Source organism: Astyanax mexicanus, unplaced genomic scaffold (genome assembly GCF_023375975.1).
Source record: "Astyanax mexicanus isolate ESR-SI-001 unplaced genomic scaffold, AstMex3_surface scaffold_37, whole genome shotgun sequence".
Taxonomy (NCBI): domain Eukaryota; kingdom Metazoa; phylum Chordata; class Actinopteri; order Characiformes; family Acestrorhamphidae; genus Astyanax; species Astyanax mexicanus.
Genome location: NW_026040047.1, coordinates 1,350,407 through 1,367,021, shown reverse-complemented (window position 1 = coordinate 1,367,021; position 16,615 = coordinate 1,350,407). Strand labels below are relative to the sequence as shown.

The window sequence follows — 16,615 nt, the reverse complement described above, 5'->3', positions numbered from 1 at the left end:
ATCACAGCCAGAGATCGAGGAGCTGAGGAACATAGTACAGAAAGTCCCCAACACTCTGCTGACTCAATAAGTGCTGAGCTCCACACCTGATCCATATTAAAACCATGGGTTTAGAATAAATCTTCTATAGAGGTATTGTGTGGCTGTCCCAATGCCTTTTTCCATATAGTGTATGTACATCAGTTAGAACATCCACAAACATGCTTGAGTATCTGACTATACATCATTAAATTCGATTTGGAGATATTAGGGTTTTAGTTATCCTTCACAAAAGTAAAATGGTTCAAATTCAGGAGGCAAGAGGACATTATCTCTTAATATTTGAAATCAATAACGTTCATAATCTTTAGAGTTTTTAATAATCGTCCTAAACCACCATGTACAGTTAGTTAGCCAGGTTATAATAGTTTTTATATTTTCATTATGATTTAATTATATTTCTTCTTACTTTTTCTCCTCTAATTCAGTTGTATTTACTTTTTAGAGTGGGTATGCTAGTTTTTATTAGTTTTTATTTTTTTATTAGTGTTTAGTTTTAGTTAGTTTTTATTAGTTCTAGTATTAGTTTTAGTATTTATATTAGTTTTCATGCTTTGTTTTTTGTGAGGTGCAAAATTCAAAAAGGTGTTATGTAAAAAAACTCAAGAAAAGAAACCAATAAAAAAAAAATAGAAACTCAGAAAGGACCAACTGTCCACAAAAACTGTAACAGTCCACAAGTGCAAAATATATGTAATACTGCTGCTTAAAATTGCCAATAGGACACACCTGAACATAAAACACAGATCAAATCATAGAGCTCAATCTGAAAAACACATAAACAAACAAAGAAACACAATAAACTCTAAAGGTTTTACTCATTTTCACCAAAATTATCATCTTAGAAATAAAGTATGAAACGGGCCCCATCACACGATACATAAACAGCTTTTTACCATATTAATACAAAACTACCTCTACTGTACCACACATATATAACATCAGAAAGTGAACACAGCTGTCAGAATCCGACTCCCCTTCGCGTTTCTATTAGTTTCAGTTAACGAAAATGTTTTTTCACTTTCAGTTTTCATTATTTTGTTTGTTTTCGTTTACGATAATAACCTTGTTAGTTAGGAGTTTTTTGAAGTTTTGTAAGATGTGTTCTATAAACTCTATTGTGTGTGTTCAGGAGGGATTGCGTATGCTGGTTTCACGGGATCTGGACTGCACAAGCACTCTGTACATCCAGTTTTCATTTAAATTTATCACAAAGGGTAAGTGTGTGAATATTGTCAGAGTAAATAGCTGCTGGGATCCTTAAGCTTATCACAAAGGCTAAAAATGATACTTTTATGATGAATGTAACAAATTCGTTTTATAATAATTTTCTTTTAAAATATGAAAGAATGTGTTTATTGCTTTGTTTAGATGTTACCTTTTAGAGATGCTTTAGAGATGTTTTGTTCTGTTTTTGTTTGAAGACTAAGTGTGTTTTTTATGGTTTGAATGCATGTGTTTTATAGGAGTACCAGAGCGCTCTCACTCCGTGTTGCTGCAGTATTCGGTGAATGGAGGGATCAGCTGGCTTTTGCTGGATGAATTCTACTTTCCCACCTCCACCGACACGCTGTTCATACATCTGCCACTGCCCTCTAGTGCTCAGACCAACGCTACCCGCTTCAGACTGTGGCAGCCTTACAACAACGGTGAGAATAAACCAGGGGCTGATCAACGCTGCACGCTTATTAAAGCCAGGCCTATCAGAGAGAGCTTTGCTTAAATTAGCCAAACACTTCATCCCAGGCTCGATGTGTTCCAGTTATGATATTTTTACAGTCAGTAAGGTCTGGGTTTAGAAATCGGCATATAAAAAGTCTTTGCCCCTTTATGATTTTTCATTTTTTTGCCTGTTGTTTCAGATCATTAAAATTATTTAAATATTAGTCAAAGACCACACAAGTAAACACAAAATGCAGTTTAAATGAAGGTAAAGTTTTTGGCCCCACCACTTAAAACACAACTTAGCTGATTATTGCCACACCTGTTGTCAATCAAGAAATCACTTAAATAGGACCTGCCTGACAAAGCAACCAAATTAGACCAAAAGATACTTAAAACTAGACATTATGCCAATATCCCCAAAAAATCAGGAACAAATGAAAACGAAAGTAATTGAGATTTATCAGTCTGGAAAAGGTTGTAAAATAATTTGTTTTAGGTTGTAAGAACAGTGGTGAAACTCTCCAGGAGTGGCCAGCCAACCAAAATTATCCCAAGAGCACAGCCATGACTCATCCAAAAGGTCACAAAACAACCCAGAACAACATCTAAAGAACTGCAGGTCTCACTCGCCTCAGTTAAGATTAGCGTTTATGAATCCACCATAAGAAATGCCCGAATGGTGTGTGCCAAGATAAAAACCACTGCTTAGCAAACAGAAAATGAAGTCCAATCTCAATTTTTCCAGAACACATCTTGATGATCCCCAAGACTTTAAGTAAATATTTTTCAGACTGACGTGACAAATGTGGAACTTTTTGGAAGGTGTGTAAAAGTAATTTGGTGTAAATGTTTTTTAGAAAAAGAGCATCATACCTACAGTAAAACATGGTGGTGGTAGTGTGATGGTTTGGGGCTGTTTTGGTGTGTCAGGGTCTGGAAGACTTGCTGTGATAAATGGAACCATGAATTCTGCTGTCTACCAAAAGATCCTGAAGGAGAATGTTCGACCATCTGTTCGTGACCTCAAGCTGAAACTTGGGTTCTGCAGCAGGACAATGATCCAAAACAAACCAGCAAGTCCACTTCTGATTGGCTGAAGAAAAACAGTGAAGTGAAGACTTTGGAGTGGCCTAGTCAAAGTCCTGACCTGGATCTGATTGAGATGCTGTGGCATGATCTTAAAAAGGTGGTTTATGCTGGAAAATACCTGCACTGGATGTGAATGACTCACTGCAACTTACCACAAAAGCTTGATTGCAGTTGTTGCTTATTGTGGAACAACCAGTTATTAGATTTTTTTTGGGTATTTTTGTAAATACTGTAAATATTTCTTAATTTATATGGGTGTATGATATTTAAACTTTTATAACAAACAAAATAATTTCATAATGTAAGTTTACACCTTAATTTAATCATTAAGAGATGATCCATTGTTCCACTGATGGAGGCAGCGCAGGAAGTGTACAGCTATATATTACTATATAGAAATATATTAAATAAATCAAATACATTTAAATATATTTGTTTTATAAAAAGAAAGCTTCATTGTTAATAAATCCTGGAATGCACATTAATCCTGGAATGAGGATCTTCTCTACTGCCCTTCACTTTTTATCTCTCAGATCACTTTATGGGTTTCGTTATTCACACTGTACTCACAGTTAAATAAGGTAAAATACTGTATGTGGTGATAGAGACACAGTGTTTGAGTTTTGTCACTTTCATTTTTATTATACAGTTCTGAGTAAAAACAGTCTCCAGTTTCACAGCATTTTTAATAAAACTGTCTTCTTGACTCTAAAGATTATTGTCTGTTTCAGGTAATTATTATGGAGGTTAAAATCCTTTGATAAATCTTGTGAGATGGGGTAAATAGTTGGGTTAAATTGTATAAAATTATAAGTTCTTTAAATAAGAAAACACTAATGAATTGCTTTAGGAGACTTGAATCTTGTCATAGCTCTCTGCACATCAGTGAGTGCAGTTGGATCTGTGATCTGTTTCTCACAGTTTAACATCTTCTCCAGAAGCTGTCCAGCTCTGGGCTCCTCAGTAGCTGCTCCTCTGCTCCTCGTCTGCTCCTGTGGTGAGGTTGGCTGTATTTCTGCGAGGTCTCGCTGCTGCCAGCTGTTCTGGTTTATGAGAGGCTGATGACGGGTCTTGGACTTGGTTCAGTTGTGTAATGGGTTTGTCATCAGTGGCACAGTGCCCTCCTGCTGGCCACACATCACCACACGCATGGCACTCGCTGGCCGCGTCTGTGGTCTGAAGGCAGTCATGTGACTGGCTTATCATCATGATTCATGTGGATCACTGCTGCCAGGCCTGAGTCTGTGAGGACCTTCGTCCTGACATTGTGTCCTTTCCTGTGATGGACATCAGCATGGTGCCAGGGTCTGTCTCCCTGTCATCAGAGCTGGTTCTCCAGGCCTGTCCACCAGCTTGTAGCTGTGGTAGGTCAGTAGGTCTTCACTTCTTATGAGCAAAGCTCCATGCTCTCTACCTGGGGTTGATTGTATTCTTCAGTACGGGTCACTGCAGGGTTACGGGTCCTGCCTGGGGGTTTTCAATCTCAATATTGGTCGGTTCCATTTAACGTTTTTGTTTCTTTTTGTCAGTGTCTCAGTGATATCAAACTCTTTGGAATATAAAGTGTTTAATATATGCGGAGTCTCTGCAGTTTTGCTGTGCTTGATGATATATAGATTCTAAAGAACTTGGCACGGCTTCACTGGAACAATTTAAAATTCAATTACCACAAATCAGTCAGTGAAAGCCAATCATTCATTAATTAGAGAAAAAACACATAAAGGAGAATCTAACCATAAAAACTGTATTTGGATAAGTGTTGTTTTTAATCAAATACACTGCCTGGCCAAGAAAAAGTCTCCACATGGATTTAAGTAAGTAAATAATGTGTTGGTTGGTTGATGCTGCAGTTGGTCTGCAGGTTTAGGTTCAGCAACAGTATGTGCTGAAAGAATGCAACACTGGAGTGAAATAAATCTTGGGACATTGCAGAAGCTTATTGAAACAATGACACAGTGAATGTGTGCAGCTAAAGGCAGTCCAACCAAATATTACAGTATGTGAGCTTTTTTTTGGTGGTGACTTTTGTTGTACTTTGCCCACAATTACTGTATTATTACTACATTATTATGCCTTGTTTGCATAATAATGCACACTACTCCTACAGTAGTTTGTATAAACCTTATTTTAAGAAACTCGAAAATACTCTGTGTAAAGTTCGTAAAGGTTCTGTTCACAGTGAAATTAAATAAATAATTTTTAGTGTTGAATTTGGGGATTTTATTTACCATCTATAGAGGTTAAATTTGAAACTGCATCTTTTCACAGGCAAGAAGGAAGAGGTGTGGGTGATTGACGATCTTATTATTGATGGCAGCTCTTTGAACAACCCTCCAATTCTATCAGAGAACTTTGAAGGTGGAGCTCAGGATCTGAACTGGTTGTTCTATCCGGGGGGCAATATTGGTCTGTACTGTCCGTACCAGAAGACAGGACTGTGAGTATCCCTGTATCCCTGCACTGCTCACCTCTAGGTTTATGGAAGTTTTACTGGGATCTGTTTGTGTCTTTTTCTGGTTTGTTGAGAGTTTTTGTATGTTTAATCTGTACAGGGATGAAGACTCAGCCATGGTGTTTGTGTCGAGTGAGCTGGGAGAACACTCAATAACCACTAGAGATATTGACGTCAGTGAGAACACCATCATCCAGTTTGAGGTATTTATTCATCTGTGTGTTTTTTTTTTTTCACAGTCGTGTCTCTTTTATTAATATACCAGATAAATGAATACATTTTAACCAAGTTTAGGCACTTGGTCATACATGATGTTAAATTTGACCCAGATCAACGTGGGCTGTACAGCAGAGAGCTCGTCTTCAAACCCAGTGCGTCTGGAGTTCTCCCGGGACTTTGGGGCCACGTGGCATCTCTTGGTTCCTCTGTGTGCTGGAAGTCCAACCCCCAGCTCTCTGTGCTCCACTGAACTTCACCCCGCCAGTATCTACTACCCTGGCACCACTCAGGGCTGGAGACGGGAGGTTATTCACTTTGGAAAGCTGCGTCTGTGCGGGTAAGTGACAGAACATGAGGAGCAGATGAGAGTATTTTAACCAGGTATGACAGAGTCCAAAACTGTAGTACTAACCTGCAGGTCAGTGCGGTTCCGCTGGTACCAGGGCTTCTATTCCTCTGGAACGGCACCACCAACCTGGGCCCTGGACAACGTCTACATCGGCCCCCAATGCCAGGACATGTGCAGCGGGCACGGGGTGTGTGTTAGGGGCACGCACTGCGAGTGTGACCCGGGTTACTCCGGCCCGGACTGCTCTGTTCAAGAGTCCCCCAACCCAGACTTCTTAAAGGAGGACTTTGAAGGTACAGATGATGTTTTCACACATGCAGTAGTGCACAGCTGTACAGTGCCCTACATATTGTTCTGGAGAAGGGCATGGTTTTATTGTAATTCACAGTTTTCACTTTCCAATCAAAACATTTCAGTTTCACACTCCGTGCACAATGTGATGAGTGATATTGAGTTTAGTGTGATTGTTGGTAAAACTTTTGGTTCCTGGTTTATTCAGAATTACAGATATCATCTAGATATCATTTTTTGCCTCCAAGTCACGATCCGATTCTTTGGCTATGCAGTTAAAAAAGAAACACAATCAAGTCATCATTTGTGTCACATTCACGTCTTGTTCTGGTTCTCTTCTGTGTTTTTCCGGCTCTCCTGCGCTCCCTCCTGTTTCTCCGCCTCTGTCTTTAGTTGTTTTCACCTGTGTTCCTTTAGTTACTCCATCCCCTCGTTACCTATCCCCAGGTGTTTCCTGTTTTCCTATGTATTTATTATTACCTTTGTTAAGTGCTTGGCTTTGGTACGTGTTTAACATCTGTTAGGTTGCTTTGGTTTTTGGTTTTCTGTCTGAAGTTTATTCTGGGTTTATTCTAGTTTAGTTTTGGTCTATTGTTTATTTTCTTAGTTAATAAACTCACACCTACGTCAGACTCCTTGCTTCCTGCTGCGATCCTGATTTTTTTTTTTTTTTTTATTATTTTTTTATTATTATTGAAACAATAATAATTAAATAAAGCCATTTTTAGTACTAAATATAAATATGAATGCCATGCCATTCCTTTTAAATATGCATTTTTTCCTAAATAACAACAACAATTCTGTGATTAATCCTAATTAGATCATGATTCATTTTTTAAATACTGATAGTTCCCTCTATGTTTAGGGGGGAGACAGTAATAATAGTAGTGTGGTTTATTAGACCTGGCAGACTAGATTTAGACTGTATTGTATTATAATATAATGTAGATACTAATGGACAAAGGTGAAGTCAGATATAAAAACAGAAAGGTAAACCAAACCAAAACCAAACACAGGGACTGTGGTGGACAGTTTACCCAGTTTACCCCATTCTCCCATTGTACCCACTGACTACATACCACAAAGCATGAATCACCTTAAACTGGCTTTATGAATATGATAAATGAACCTCTGAAGAACTGAAATAGTTAGGCCATGTGTAGAAAGGGTATTATGTTAAAAAAAATAGTCATTTGTAATTGAAATGCACAAAAACTACAAAACTACTATTTTTCAGAGAAAAATCACCTAAATATGCCTTTCTCTCAAACATCACGCAGGACACTGACAACACCCATAGTGAGCACATGATCATTACTCTTAGCCAGACCAGACGTCTGTACCCGTCTGTGCCTGAAACAGATTGACATGACTTGTGTGAAAGTGTTTTTGTTTTTTAGCTGTAAATGGTTTCTATTTGAAGGGGGTGCGCTGGATTCAGAGCACTTCAGGGTGCTGAGTGGAGGAAAGCCTTCTAGAAAGTGTGGCATCATGACCAGTGGAAACCACTTGTTCTTCAGTGAGGATGGATTGCGCATGTTGGAAACCACAGATATGGATCTTTCTAATGCCAGGTAACTGCTCCTATTCTGCACACAAACACACTGTGAAAACATTGGCTAGTTTAACTTTTGCTGTGCAGATATTTAAAAATTAGCTTTCCTAAAAAGTGTGCTGAATGTTAAAAAGTAAAGTCACAGAAGGTGAATCTTGTGTTACATTTTAATAACATACTGTTTCAGTTGTGACATTAATACAGGAAAATGCTGCTTTATTACACACACACACACACACACACAGCTGTTATGTACACACACAAACCATACAATTACAGTGTGTGCACATATCTACCTATGAAGTGTGAGTTGCAAAAACTCTGCTTTATTTAAAAAAAGAAATACAATGTTTATAGTTATAGTCTTAATGTTAATGTTGATCATGATTTTCCATAAACCTATTTTGTTTGGGCTTTTCCTGAAACGATGTGTGAGTTTATATGAAATTAGAAGAGGTGATTAAATATGTATAATATATAGTGATGTAACAGGTGAAGAGCTTGGTATTTTTTATTAGAGAAATAATCAGATATAGCGTCTGCAGCTGAGGAACTTTAGTGAGTGTGAATCCGCTGTGTATGGTGGGCAGGTTTGTGCAGTTCTTCCTGAGGCTGGGCTGTGGGAAAGCCGCTCCTGACCCTCGTTCTCAGCCGGTGCTGCTGCAGTTCTCAGTGAATGGAGGATTATCCTGGAGTCTGCTGCAGGAGTTCCTGTACAGCAACAACAGTAACCAGGCTCACCTGGTGGCCCTGGAGATCCCCCTGCGCGCCCGCACCTCACAGACCCGCCTGCGCTGGTGGCAGCCTTCTGAAAACGGGCATTTCCACAGTCCCTGGGTCATCGATAAGGTAAAGTTTTAACTGAGTCTGTTCAGTTAAACTACAGAATACAGAGTTCTCCACGTTCAGGCATTAAAACAGAGTCAGGGCTTGTGATGTTCTGGATTTACATCAAACAGAATTACCTAAAACCATGTTGGATCATGTGGATTTAAATAAGCAAGGGTCACAGTGAGGGTTACTATTAACAGCACTTAAGACAGGAATTAACATTGTTGACCCTAAGACCTAAATTGCTTAAGCATGAATGAATCAGTTAGAACATTAGTTGCATATTTTGGAATAAAGTACCTTATCATTTTTTTCTGTAAATGTTGGTTTAACCAAAGCCCTAATGTCTGTGGTGACTAAAGCCCTATTTAAACAGGATTAGTTTCTCAGGGGGCATCTGTGAAAAATATTTCACACTTCTACCCAGTAATAAAACTCCTGCGTCCAGACTGCAATTGAAATAACAGGAGGATCAGTGAGTTTTCAGGCTTTTTTCTCGGTCACATGACATCGCGTTCAGTAGCTCCTCCATGTCCACTCGCTGTTGTGTTTACGTGTATCTCCATGGAAAAGTGTGCCCAAAGTGAAATTACGGTGCGCGGTAGTGGACAAATAGCTATTTTAATAAACGCGAGGAAACGAAACTAAAATTACCGGAGGTAATTACCGTTCAGAGAAAAACAGTAAATAGTTCAGCCTGTAAAAACACATACATGCTCGTTCTGGATGGGAATAAAACCACAGAGGATAAAAAACACCCGTGAAAGAGAAAATTACCCCAGGAACCCACAAGAAACTAATCCAATCCAGAAAGGGCTTAACATGATCCTCACGATTTTGATTGATTGGGTTGATGTGGGTAAACTGCAGGAATTTTACATTTAAAATTCATTGTTACAAACTTTTTTGTAACTCCCCGATTTTACAGAGATTAGATAGAAGATTCTGCTCACATTTTAATCTTTGTTTCATTTGAAAATCCCCAGGAGTAATTTTTAGGATAACTACATTGCAGACTGTAACGTCCATTAGGAAAGTGCTTCTGTGGTTGCAGTTTTTCATTCCAATCTAACCAACAGCAGCAAACAGTGACTCTTTTATGGAATGGCTCAAATAACCATCTAAAATACTTTGTGTGTACTTTTGGCCTGTTTGCACTAGAGTAGGCAATATTGCCCTAAAATAATCACAATATTTCAGCGGATTTTTTGGATATATAAAGAATCACTGAAACTGACCGAATCCTGATCACGCAGCTTGCCATCAGCTGCCAGAGCCCTGAGAGAGCACAATTGGTCTTGCTCTCTCTGGGTGGGTACAGTAGATGGTGCTCTTTCCCCTCATCACTCCTAGGGTGATGTGGATCAGCACAAGGCTGCGTCTGTGAGCTGATGTATCAGAACCGAGGAGGCCTGTGCTAGTCTTCACCCACCTTCTGGTGTTTCATCAGCAGTGATGGGGGATATGGGAGGGGCAATCTAAATTAGGGAAGAAAAAAAAATCCAACAATTATTGAAAGAACATACTATTGCAACAAAGTAAATAATTAAGTTTCTACATTCAGAAAGATTTTTTTAGAAATGTATATTCATTCATTTGTTTTTAAGCTAAAAATGTGTCTGTATAATTTGTAATATATTTAATATGTATTAAAGGTTTAAACCCCTCCCACTTGGCTGATGTGTTGTGTAGGTGGTGGTGGGGGGCAGTGCCAGCGGTTGGGGTCCTCTGGAGGACGACTTCTCTTCTACAGATGCTCGTTCCTGGCTGCTTCACCCTGGTGGAACGCGCATGCCTGTGTGTGGATCTGATGGAGAAGCTTTTGCCTTCATTGAGAAGTCCAACACTCGCTATGGTGTCACTACTGATATCAGCGTCGGGCAGGACGCCTTCATCCAGTTCGACTTCTCTGCTTCCTGTTCCGTCACTGCCTCCTGCTACTGTAAGAGTTCTGCTCTGTTATTTAATACACCTCTCCACTGTAGGGAAGCTTGTATAAACCCCTAATCTGTGCATACATTTGTTGAATCTGAATGTGTGTATCTGTGTGTGTGTGTGTCTGTAGCGGTGGAACTGGAGTACTCTCTGGATCTTGGGCTGAACTGGCACCCTCTTGTGAGAGACTGTTTACCAACCAGTCCAGACTGCTCCTCCTACATGCTCCAGCGCCTCCTAGTGTCAGACACCTACAACAAGTGGGGCAGAGTTACTCTTCCCATTCCACACTACGCACGGTAAAGTCACTTAACACACAAACACTAGAATGACTAAACCTTCAAAACCTGCCTATTATCTTCTAATGCCAGCAGCCCCAGCCCCGTAAATCCTATGCATTACAGCGTTTAGTTATGTGTTAGATGGTTTCATGTATTATGATGAAAGATTCTGAATTCCTGAATCTCCTATTATCAAAATGTACATTAATCATGTTCAAATAATGGAAAATTAAAACACATGCATTCATTTTACTGAACTTAGCAGACACAGCTCTGGAAAAAGGGACCACTTCACTTCAGTTTCTGAATCAGATTCTCTGATTTTGCTATTTATAGGTTTATGTTTGAGTAAAATGAACATTGTTGTTTTATTCTATAAACTACAGACAACATTTCTCCCAAATTACAAATAAATTAAATTAATGTCATTTAGAGCATTTACTTACAGAAAATGAGAAATGGCTGAAATAACAAAAAAGATGCAGAGCTTCCAGACCTCAAATAATGCAAAGAAAACAAGTTCATATTCATAAAGTTTTAAGAGTTCAGAAATAATCAATATTTGGTGGAATAACCCTGGTTGGTTTTTAATCACAGTTTTTTTCATGCATCTTGTCATCATGTTCTCCTCCACCAGTCTTACACACTGCTTTTGGATAACTTTATGCTGCTTTACTCCTGGTGCAAAAATTCAAGCAGTTCAGTTTGGTGGTTTGATGGTTTGTGATCATCCATCTTCCTCTTGATTATATTTCAGAGGTTTAAATTTAGTAAAATCAAAGAAACCCATCATTTTTAAGTGGTCACTTATTTTTTTTCCAGAGATTCCAGATTTTTCGTTTTTGCTGGTAACAGTGCACTGCTGCTTTAAGAGAGGTGCTCTAACAGTGATTGCATTGTGATATTATTTATTAGTTTATTTATTTAGTTTATTAGTTCAGTAAAATAAAGGTGAAGTCAGTGTGCAGTAGTTACATGCTTAGAGATAGTGACACAGATCATGAGCCACAGTTTTCTGTCACACAGTAAATGTGGTAGTGTATTATAGGCAGTTATTTTTTTCATTAAACTGCCCAATCAGGTCCTCAGCTACAAGGTTCAGGTGGTTCCAGCAGGCTCCATTCGACAAGCAGCAAACCTGGGCCCTGGACAACCTGTATATTGGAGATGGCTGTCCTGAAATGTGCTCTGGCCATGGTCGATGCAAGCAGAGTTCCTGTGTGTGAGTAACTGCATTTCCCTGATACAATATAATATATGCTGAAAGCTGTTACATGTAATGACTGTTTTCTTATTGGCTCTTATACAGTGGTGTGAAAAAGTATTTGCCCCTTACTGATTTATTTTATTTTAGCATTTTTGTCATACTCACAATTTTCTAATTATTAAACAAACTTTAATATCAAACAAAGATAACCTGTAATAAATATAAAAAGCACTTTTAAATAACGATTTCATTTATTAAGAGAAAAGAAAAACTATCCAAACTAATCCAGCCCTGTGTGAAAAAGTGTTTACCTCATAAATGAACACTTTTTGGAAATCTGAGTTCAATTTCACTACTAATCAAAACCAGCCCTGATTACTGCCAGTCCTGTAGAATCAAGAAATCACTTAAATAGAACCTTTCTGACAACATGAAGCAGATAAAAGATCTCTTGAAGAATATCTTGAAGAAGTTCAAAAGAAAAATGTAGGGGGCACATTTCATGCCACTGTAAATAATATAAATGTATATACGCTTATATAATATAAACACTGTTCCGACCGTGTGTGTGTGTTACTGTGGTAGTATACTATATTATATTATATTATTAAATTATATTAGACGGCGTCCTGTTATAGAACATATTGTATTCTGTTTAAACGGCTTAAAGACAGGAGATCCCCGTCACAGTTAAACGTGTTGCTGTTTTAGTGTTTTACGTGAGTTTTCTCTGGACCTGCTGTTCAGGTGTGATCCGGAGTGGGGAGGTGAGTACTGCAGCGAACCCCTGCTGTCTCTTCCCTTCCAACTGAAGGACAGTTTCAGCCGAGCGCCCTCACTCAGCCACTGGCACCTCCTGACCGGAGGAAAGCTGAGCAGTGTGTGTGGGGCTGTAGCTTCAGGAGCTGCCCTGCACTTCAGTGGGGTGCGTTCACATGCATTTCTTTTATATATTTGTAAAATGTGTAACCTCTGGGATCAATAAAGTATCTATCTATCTATCTTTTTTTTATTGGATGTTTCAGTATTAAATCCCAATTAATCCCAATTGTCTTATTTTTCTCGTAAATTTTGAATATATCCATATACAATAGAAGTAAGGGTTTGTAAAGTAGAAAACAAGGCTTTGGGTCAAATTTAATAAATGAGATGCTGGTTGCATGTAAACTGCACATGTAATTAGGACCTCATTTAATAAAAGTGTTGATGAGTTTTGTAGTTAAAGGGTTAAGACATTCAGATGTACATTCAGGCACATCTTCATAGTCAGCATGTGACTAGCAGAATGTAAACCTCCCCTTCATGTCTTTTCATGTTTTGAGAAAGTAAGTTTTATTTTAGTGGACAATAGTGTTCTAATCTGTGATAGTCTACTCCTAGTCATCAGTCATTGGCTTAGGATTTTTTTTGTCCCCCCCAAACTTTATACAGCAGAAATTGTTTTAAAGTAAACTTTTTAAAAGCACTCCGAAATCTGCACCCCGCCATGAAAAAGCACCCCCTCTCGGGAGAGGCTGCAGGTGACGTTTCTTTTTCCTTATCATCATAGCTTAGAAAAGTATCTTGGGTATTTCCATTTTCTAAGTAAAATTAAAGCCAAGAAGACGTGGGGGGGCTTTTCCTGGCGGGGGTGCTGAATTCAGCACAACACCGGCTTCACACACAAGGTCAGTGATGAGAGCAATAAATCACTACAATAACATTATACTGTAGTAAAAACAGCTTCTGGATAATTCTTCTGCTAACAGACTGGGGGGGTTTGGGTCATCTAACGTTTATATTTACTGCTGCCAAAAATCTTTATATAATGTAAAGTTACATTTTTACTAAAAGGACACCATCATCAGAAGTGCTCTCAGTAGACAATATTAAAAAACACAGGACCCAACACTACTGAGTTTTAAAAAAGAGTAGAGAAAATGTAAATATACAACAGATGCCAATACATAATAATAATAATAATAATAATAATAATAATAATAATAATAATAATAATAACCAAATCAGTTATATTATTTTGAGTATTAGGTGATAACTAATCAATTTTTGTCATATGTATATAATTGTCATTGCACACATTTTTTTTTCTTCTAATAACATGTTAAAGTTGTAAAGTCACTTTTGGTTGGATTTAACTAATAATAAACAGAAGTACAGAAAAAATGTCTTTAGTTTTTTAACTATGATTTTTGACATTTTAACAAATGTGTCCCCCTCAGTCTCAAACCTGCTCCTATGCCTTTGCATCAGTTGTGTGCATTTACTCTCAGGCTTGGTTATTGAAATTAAGTGGTTAAAATGTCTATTGTCTATTTTATAGTGTTTTTACAAGAAAATGCAAAAAACATAGTTGAAACCATAGAATAACTAAATAAACGATGTAGCATTGCAGAAGATTAGCGGATCTGCCCTATAGGTACATGTATTAAGTAATAAACTGTTTTTTCTTTTGGTCAGAGCTGTACTCGTCAGCTGGTAACAGTGGATTTGAACTTGACCAGCGCTGAGTTCATACAGTTCTACTTCATGTACGGCTGCATGGTCCCGCCTATCAACCGGAACCAGGGCGTCCTGCTGGAATACAGCCTGAACGGAGGCATCAGCTGGAGTTTACTGACGGAGATATTCTATGACCAGTACAGCAAACCAGGGTACAGATATGCAAATATCACTCAAACAAAACGGCCATGATGATTCATAATCTGCACAACACTGGCAAGCAAATATCAAGAGCTATTAAATATCATAAAGATTAAGGATGTGTCGTTGTTTTCCGCAGGTTTGTGAATGTGCTAGTGCCCCCTGCTGCTCAGGCGGTGGGAGTGCGGGTACGCTGGTGGCAGCCACAGCACGATGGACTGGACCGGGGAGACTGGGCGCTGGACAACGTGCTCATCTCCGGCTCAGACACACACACTCAGATCTCAGACACTTTCGGAGGTGTTGCATTACCCAATCACGAGAGAGCTCCAGCCGATGGAACGCCCACTGGTCGTATAGTGACTGAGGAGGAGGAGAGCAGCTCAGGTACTTGATGTTTAATTCTGTACACGTCACATACATACATACAGTACATATACATATACATACCCATACATATATAAATACATATATATATATACATTAACATACAGTATACATATTCATAAGATACATATACATACACATACATAACATATACATATACATAAGATGCATTAACATACATAACATACCTAAGCAACTTTGTCAGCTTCACTGAGCAGAGGATGGTCTCTAACTATGGGACGCTATAACAGGGCCTCTATGTTGCTCTTAGATACTGTTCAGGTACAAGGTATAGATTCATATTTGGTAGGGAAAATGGATCTTCCATGCAGTGGCCCCTGGCCTGGACCTGTATAAATATGACTAGTAATGCGCAGGAAAGGAGAGAGCCGGGAAGCCTGGGTTTCTGATACCGTCCTGCAGAGCCTCCATTCTTCTGCACCCTCACTGCACCTGTACCCCATACACGACATTATAAACACTCCACAAGTTCAAATAGGTAAGGATACTGCAAAGCTAAAAAAAAAGCTTTTGCTGATGTATCACTCTTTTATCTATTAGCATCAGTAATAGTGTCAGTAATGATTAGGTGTTTATATGATCACTTTAAATATGCTACTGAAATGCAATATGAGGAACAAACACAGTGAAAGGTTTCCATTAAAGAAAACTGTATTCTTTCTGAGGGGAGGGTGCGCGCTTCTTCACAGATCTTTGCCGTTGCCTTTCAGTTTGTTTTTTGCGACCAGAGAAACGTGAATACAGTAAATTACAGTCATGACTAAATTAAATAAACCTGTTACTAATCCAGGATGATTGTTTGTTTGTTATAAACTATATCGAGATCAGATATACCGTGAAGTATACAGGCAGAGATTAGTTAAAGTTTTGATCAATGTGGAATTGTGTGAAAGGTCTTACCGTATATTTTGGTGTATTCCATGTATTTTATTATTTGAACAAATACTGATATCTGTGCTTCACTGTGCCGTAGTGAGTGAGCACTGGTTGTTCTCTGAGGACTGCTCCGTGCAGCGGTTCTGCAATTCGCCGGACGGGGTAATGGTGTGTGGCAGTCTGGATGGCCGAGAGGTATACGCCATCACGCATGACATCATCCCTGACCGAGGTTGGGTCATGCAGTTTAAGGTCAGGGTGCTGCTTTTATCACCAGCTCCTATAGCTAATGTACTCTCTAGATTTTACAGGTAAAAAGTGTTTTCCTGCACTGAAGTGTGTGTGTGTGTGTGTGTGCAGATCTCCGTTGGTTGTGATGTACCAGAGAGAAATGCGGAGCGTCAGGTTCATGTGCAGTACTCAGTGGACTTTGGCGTCTCCTGGAAGTACCTGATGCCTCAGTGTCTGCCAGCGGACCCTCGCTGTGGAGGGCAGGTCTCTCAGCCCTCTGTGTTCTTCCCTTCAAAGGAGTGGAAGAGAGCGGTGTACCCTCTGCCTGACAGTCTCGCTGATACGTGAGTGCCTGTGGATCAAACTCACGTTCTGCACATTACAGGAGTACTTTAGATCATGGATCCCACAGCTTTCTGCTTATACTATTGAACAGTTATATTATTGGAAGGTTTATGGTGCAGTACAGTCTATCTCAAAACTAAGAACAATAAATAAGATTATGGGGCAGATTCTGAAATCAACACAGGTTTAAATGATACATATT

At 38.9% G+C, this 16,615-nt stretch overlaps 1 protein-coding gene across 2 annotated transcripts in view; it reads left to right on the top strand.

The window, feature by feature from the left end:
* Positions 1-16,615, top strand: part of reln (reelin) — a 203,848-nt gene that overhangs the window by 161,163 nt on the left and 26,070 nt on the right. For both annotated transcript variants that reach the window (XM_049473397.1, XM_049473396.1), the window contains exons 37-52: positions 1,172-1,256; positions 1,506-1,688; positions 5,062-5,230; positions 5,346-5,448; positions 5,575-5,801; positions 5,883-6,106; positions 7,528-7,678; positions 8,250-8,508; positions 10,183-10,432; positions 10,556-10,724; positions 11,788-11,928; positions 12,661-12,838; positions 14,371-14,564; positions 14,693-14,940; positions 15,935-16,089; positions 16,198-16,412. In XM_049473397.1, the coding sequence (XP_049329354.1) occupies positions 1,172-1,256; positions 1,506-1,688; positions 5,062-5,230; positions 5,346-5,448; positions 5,575-5,801; positions 5,883-6,106; positions 7,528-7,678; positions 8,250-8,508; positions 10,183-10,432; positions 10,556-10,724; positions 11,788-11,928; positions 12,661-12,838; positions 14,371-14,564; positions 14,693-14,940; positions 15,935-16,089; positions 16,198-16,412 (2,951 nt within the window). The remainder of the gene's footprint in view (positions 1-1,171; positions 1,257-1,505; positions 1,689-5,061; positions 5,231-5,345; positions 5,449-5,574; positions 5,802-5,882; positions 6,107-7,527; positions 7,679-8,249; positions 8,509-10,182; positions 10,433-10,555; positions 10,725-11,787; positions 11,929-12,660; positions 12,839-14,370; positions 14,565-14,692; positions 14,941-15,934; positions 16,090-16,197; positions 16,413-16,615) is intronic.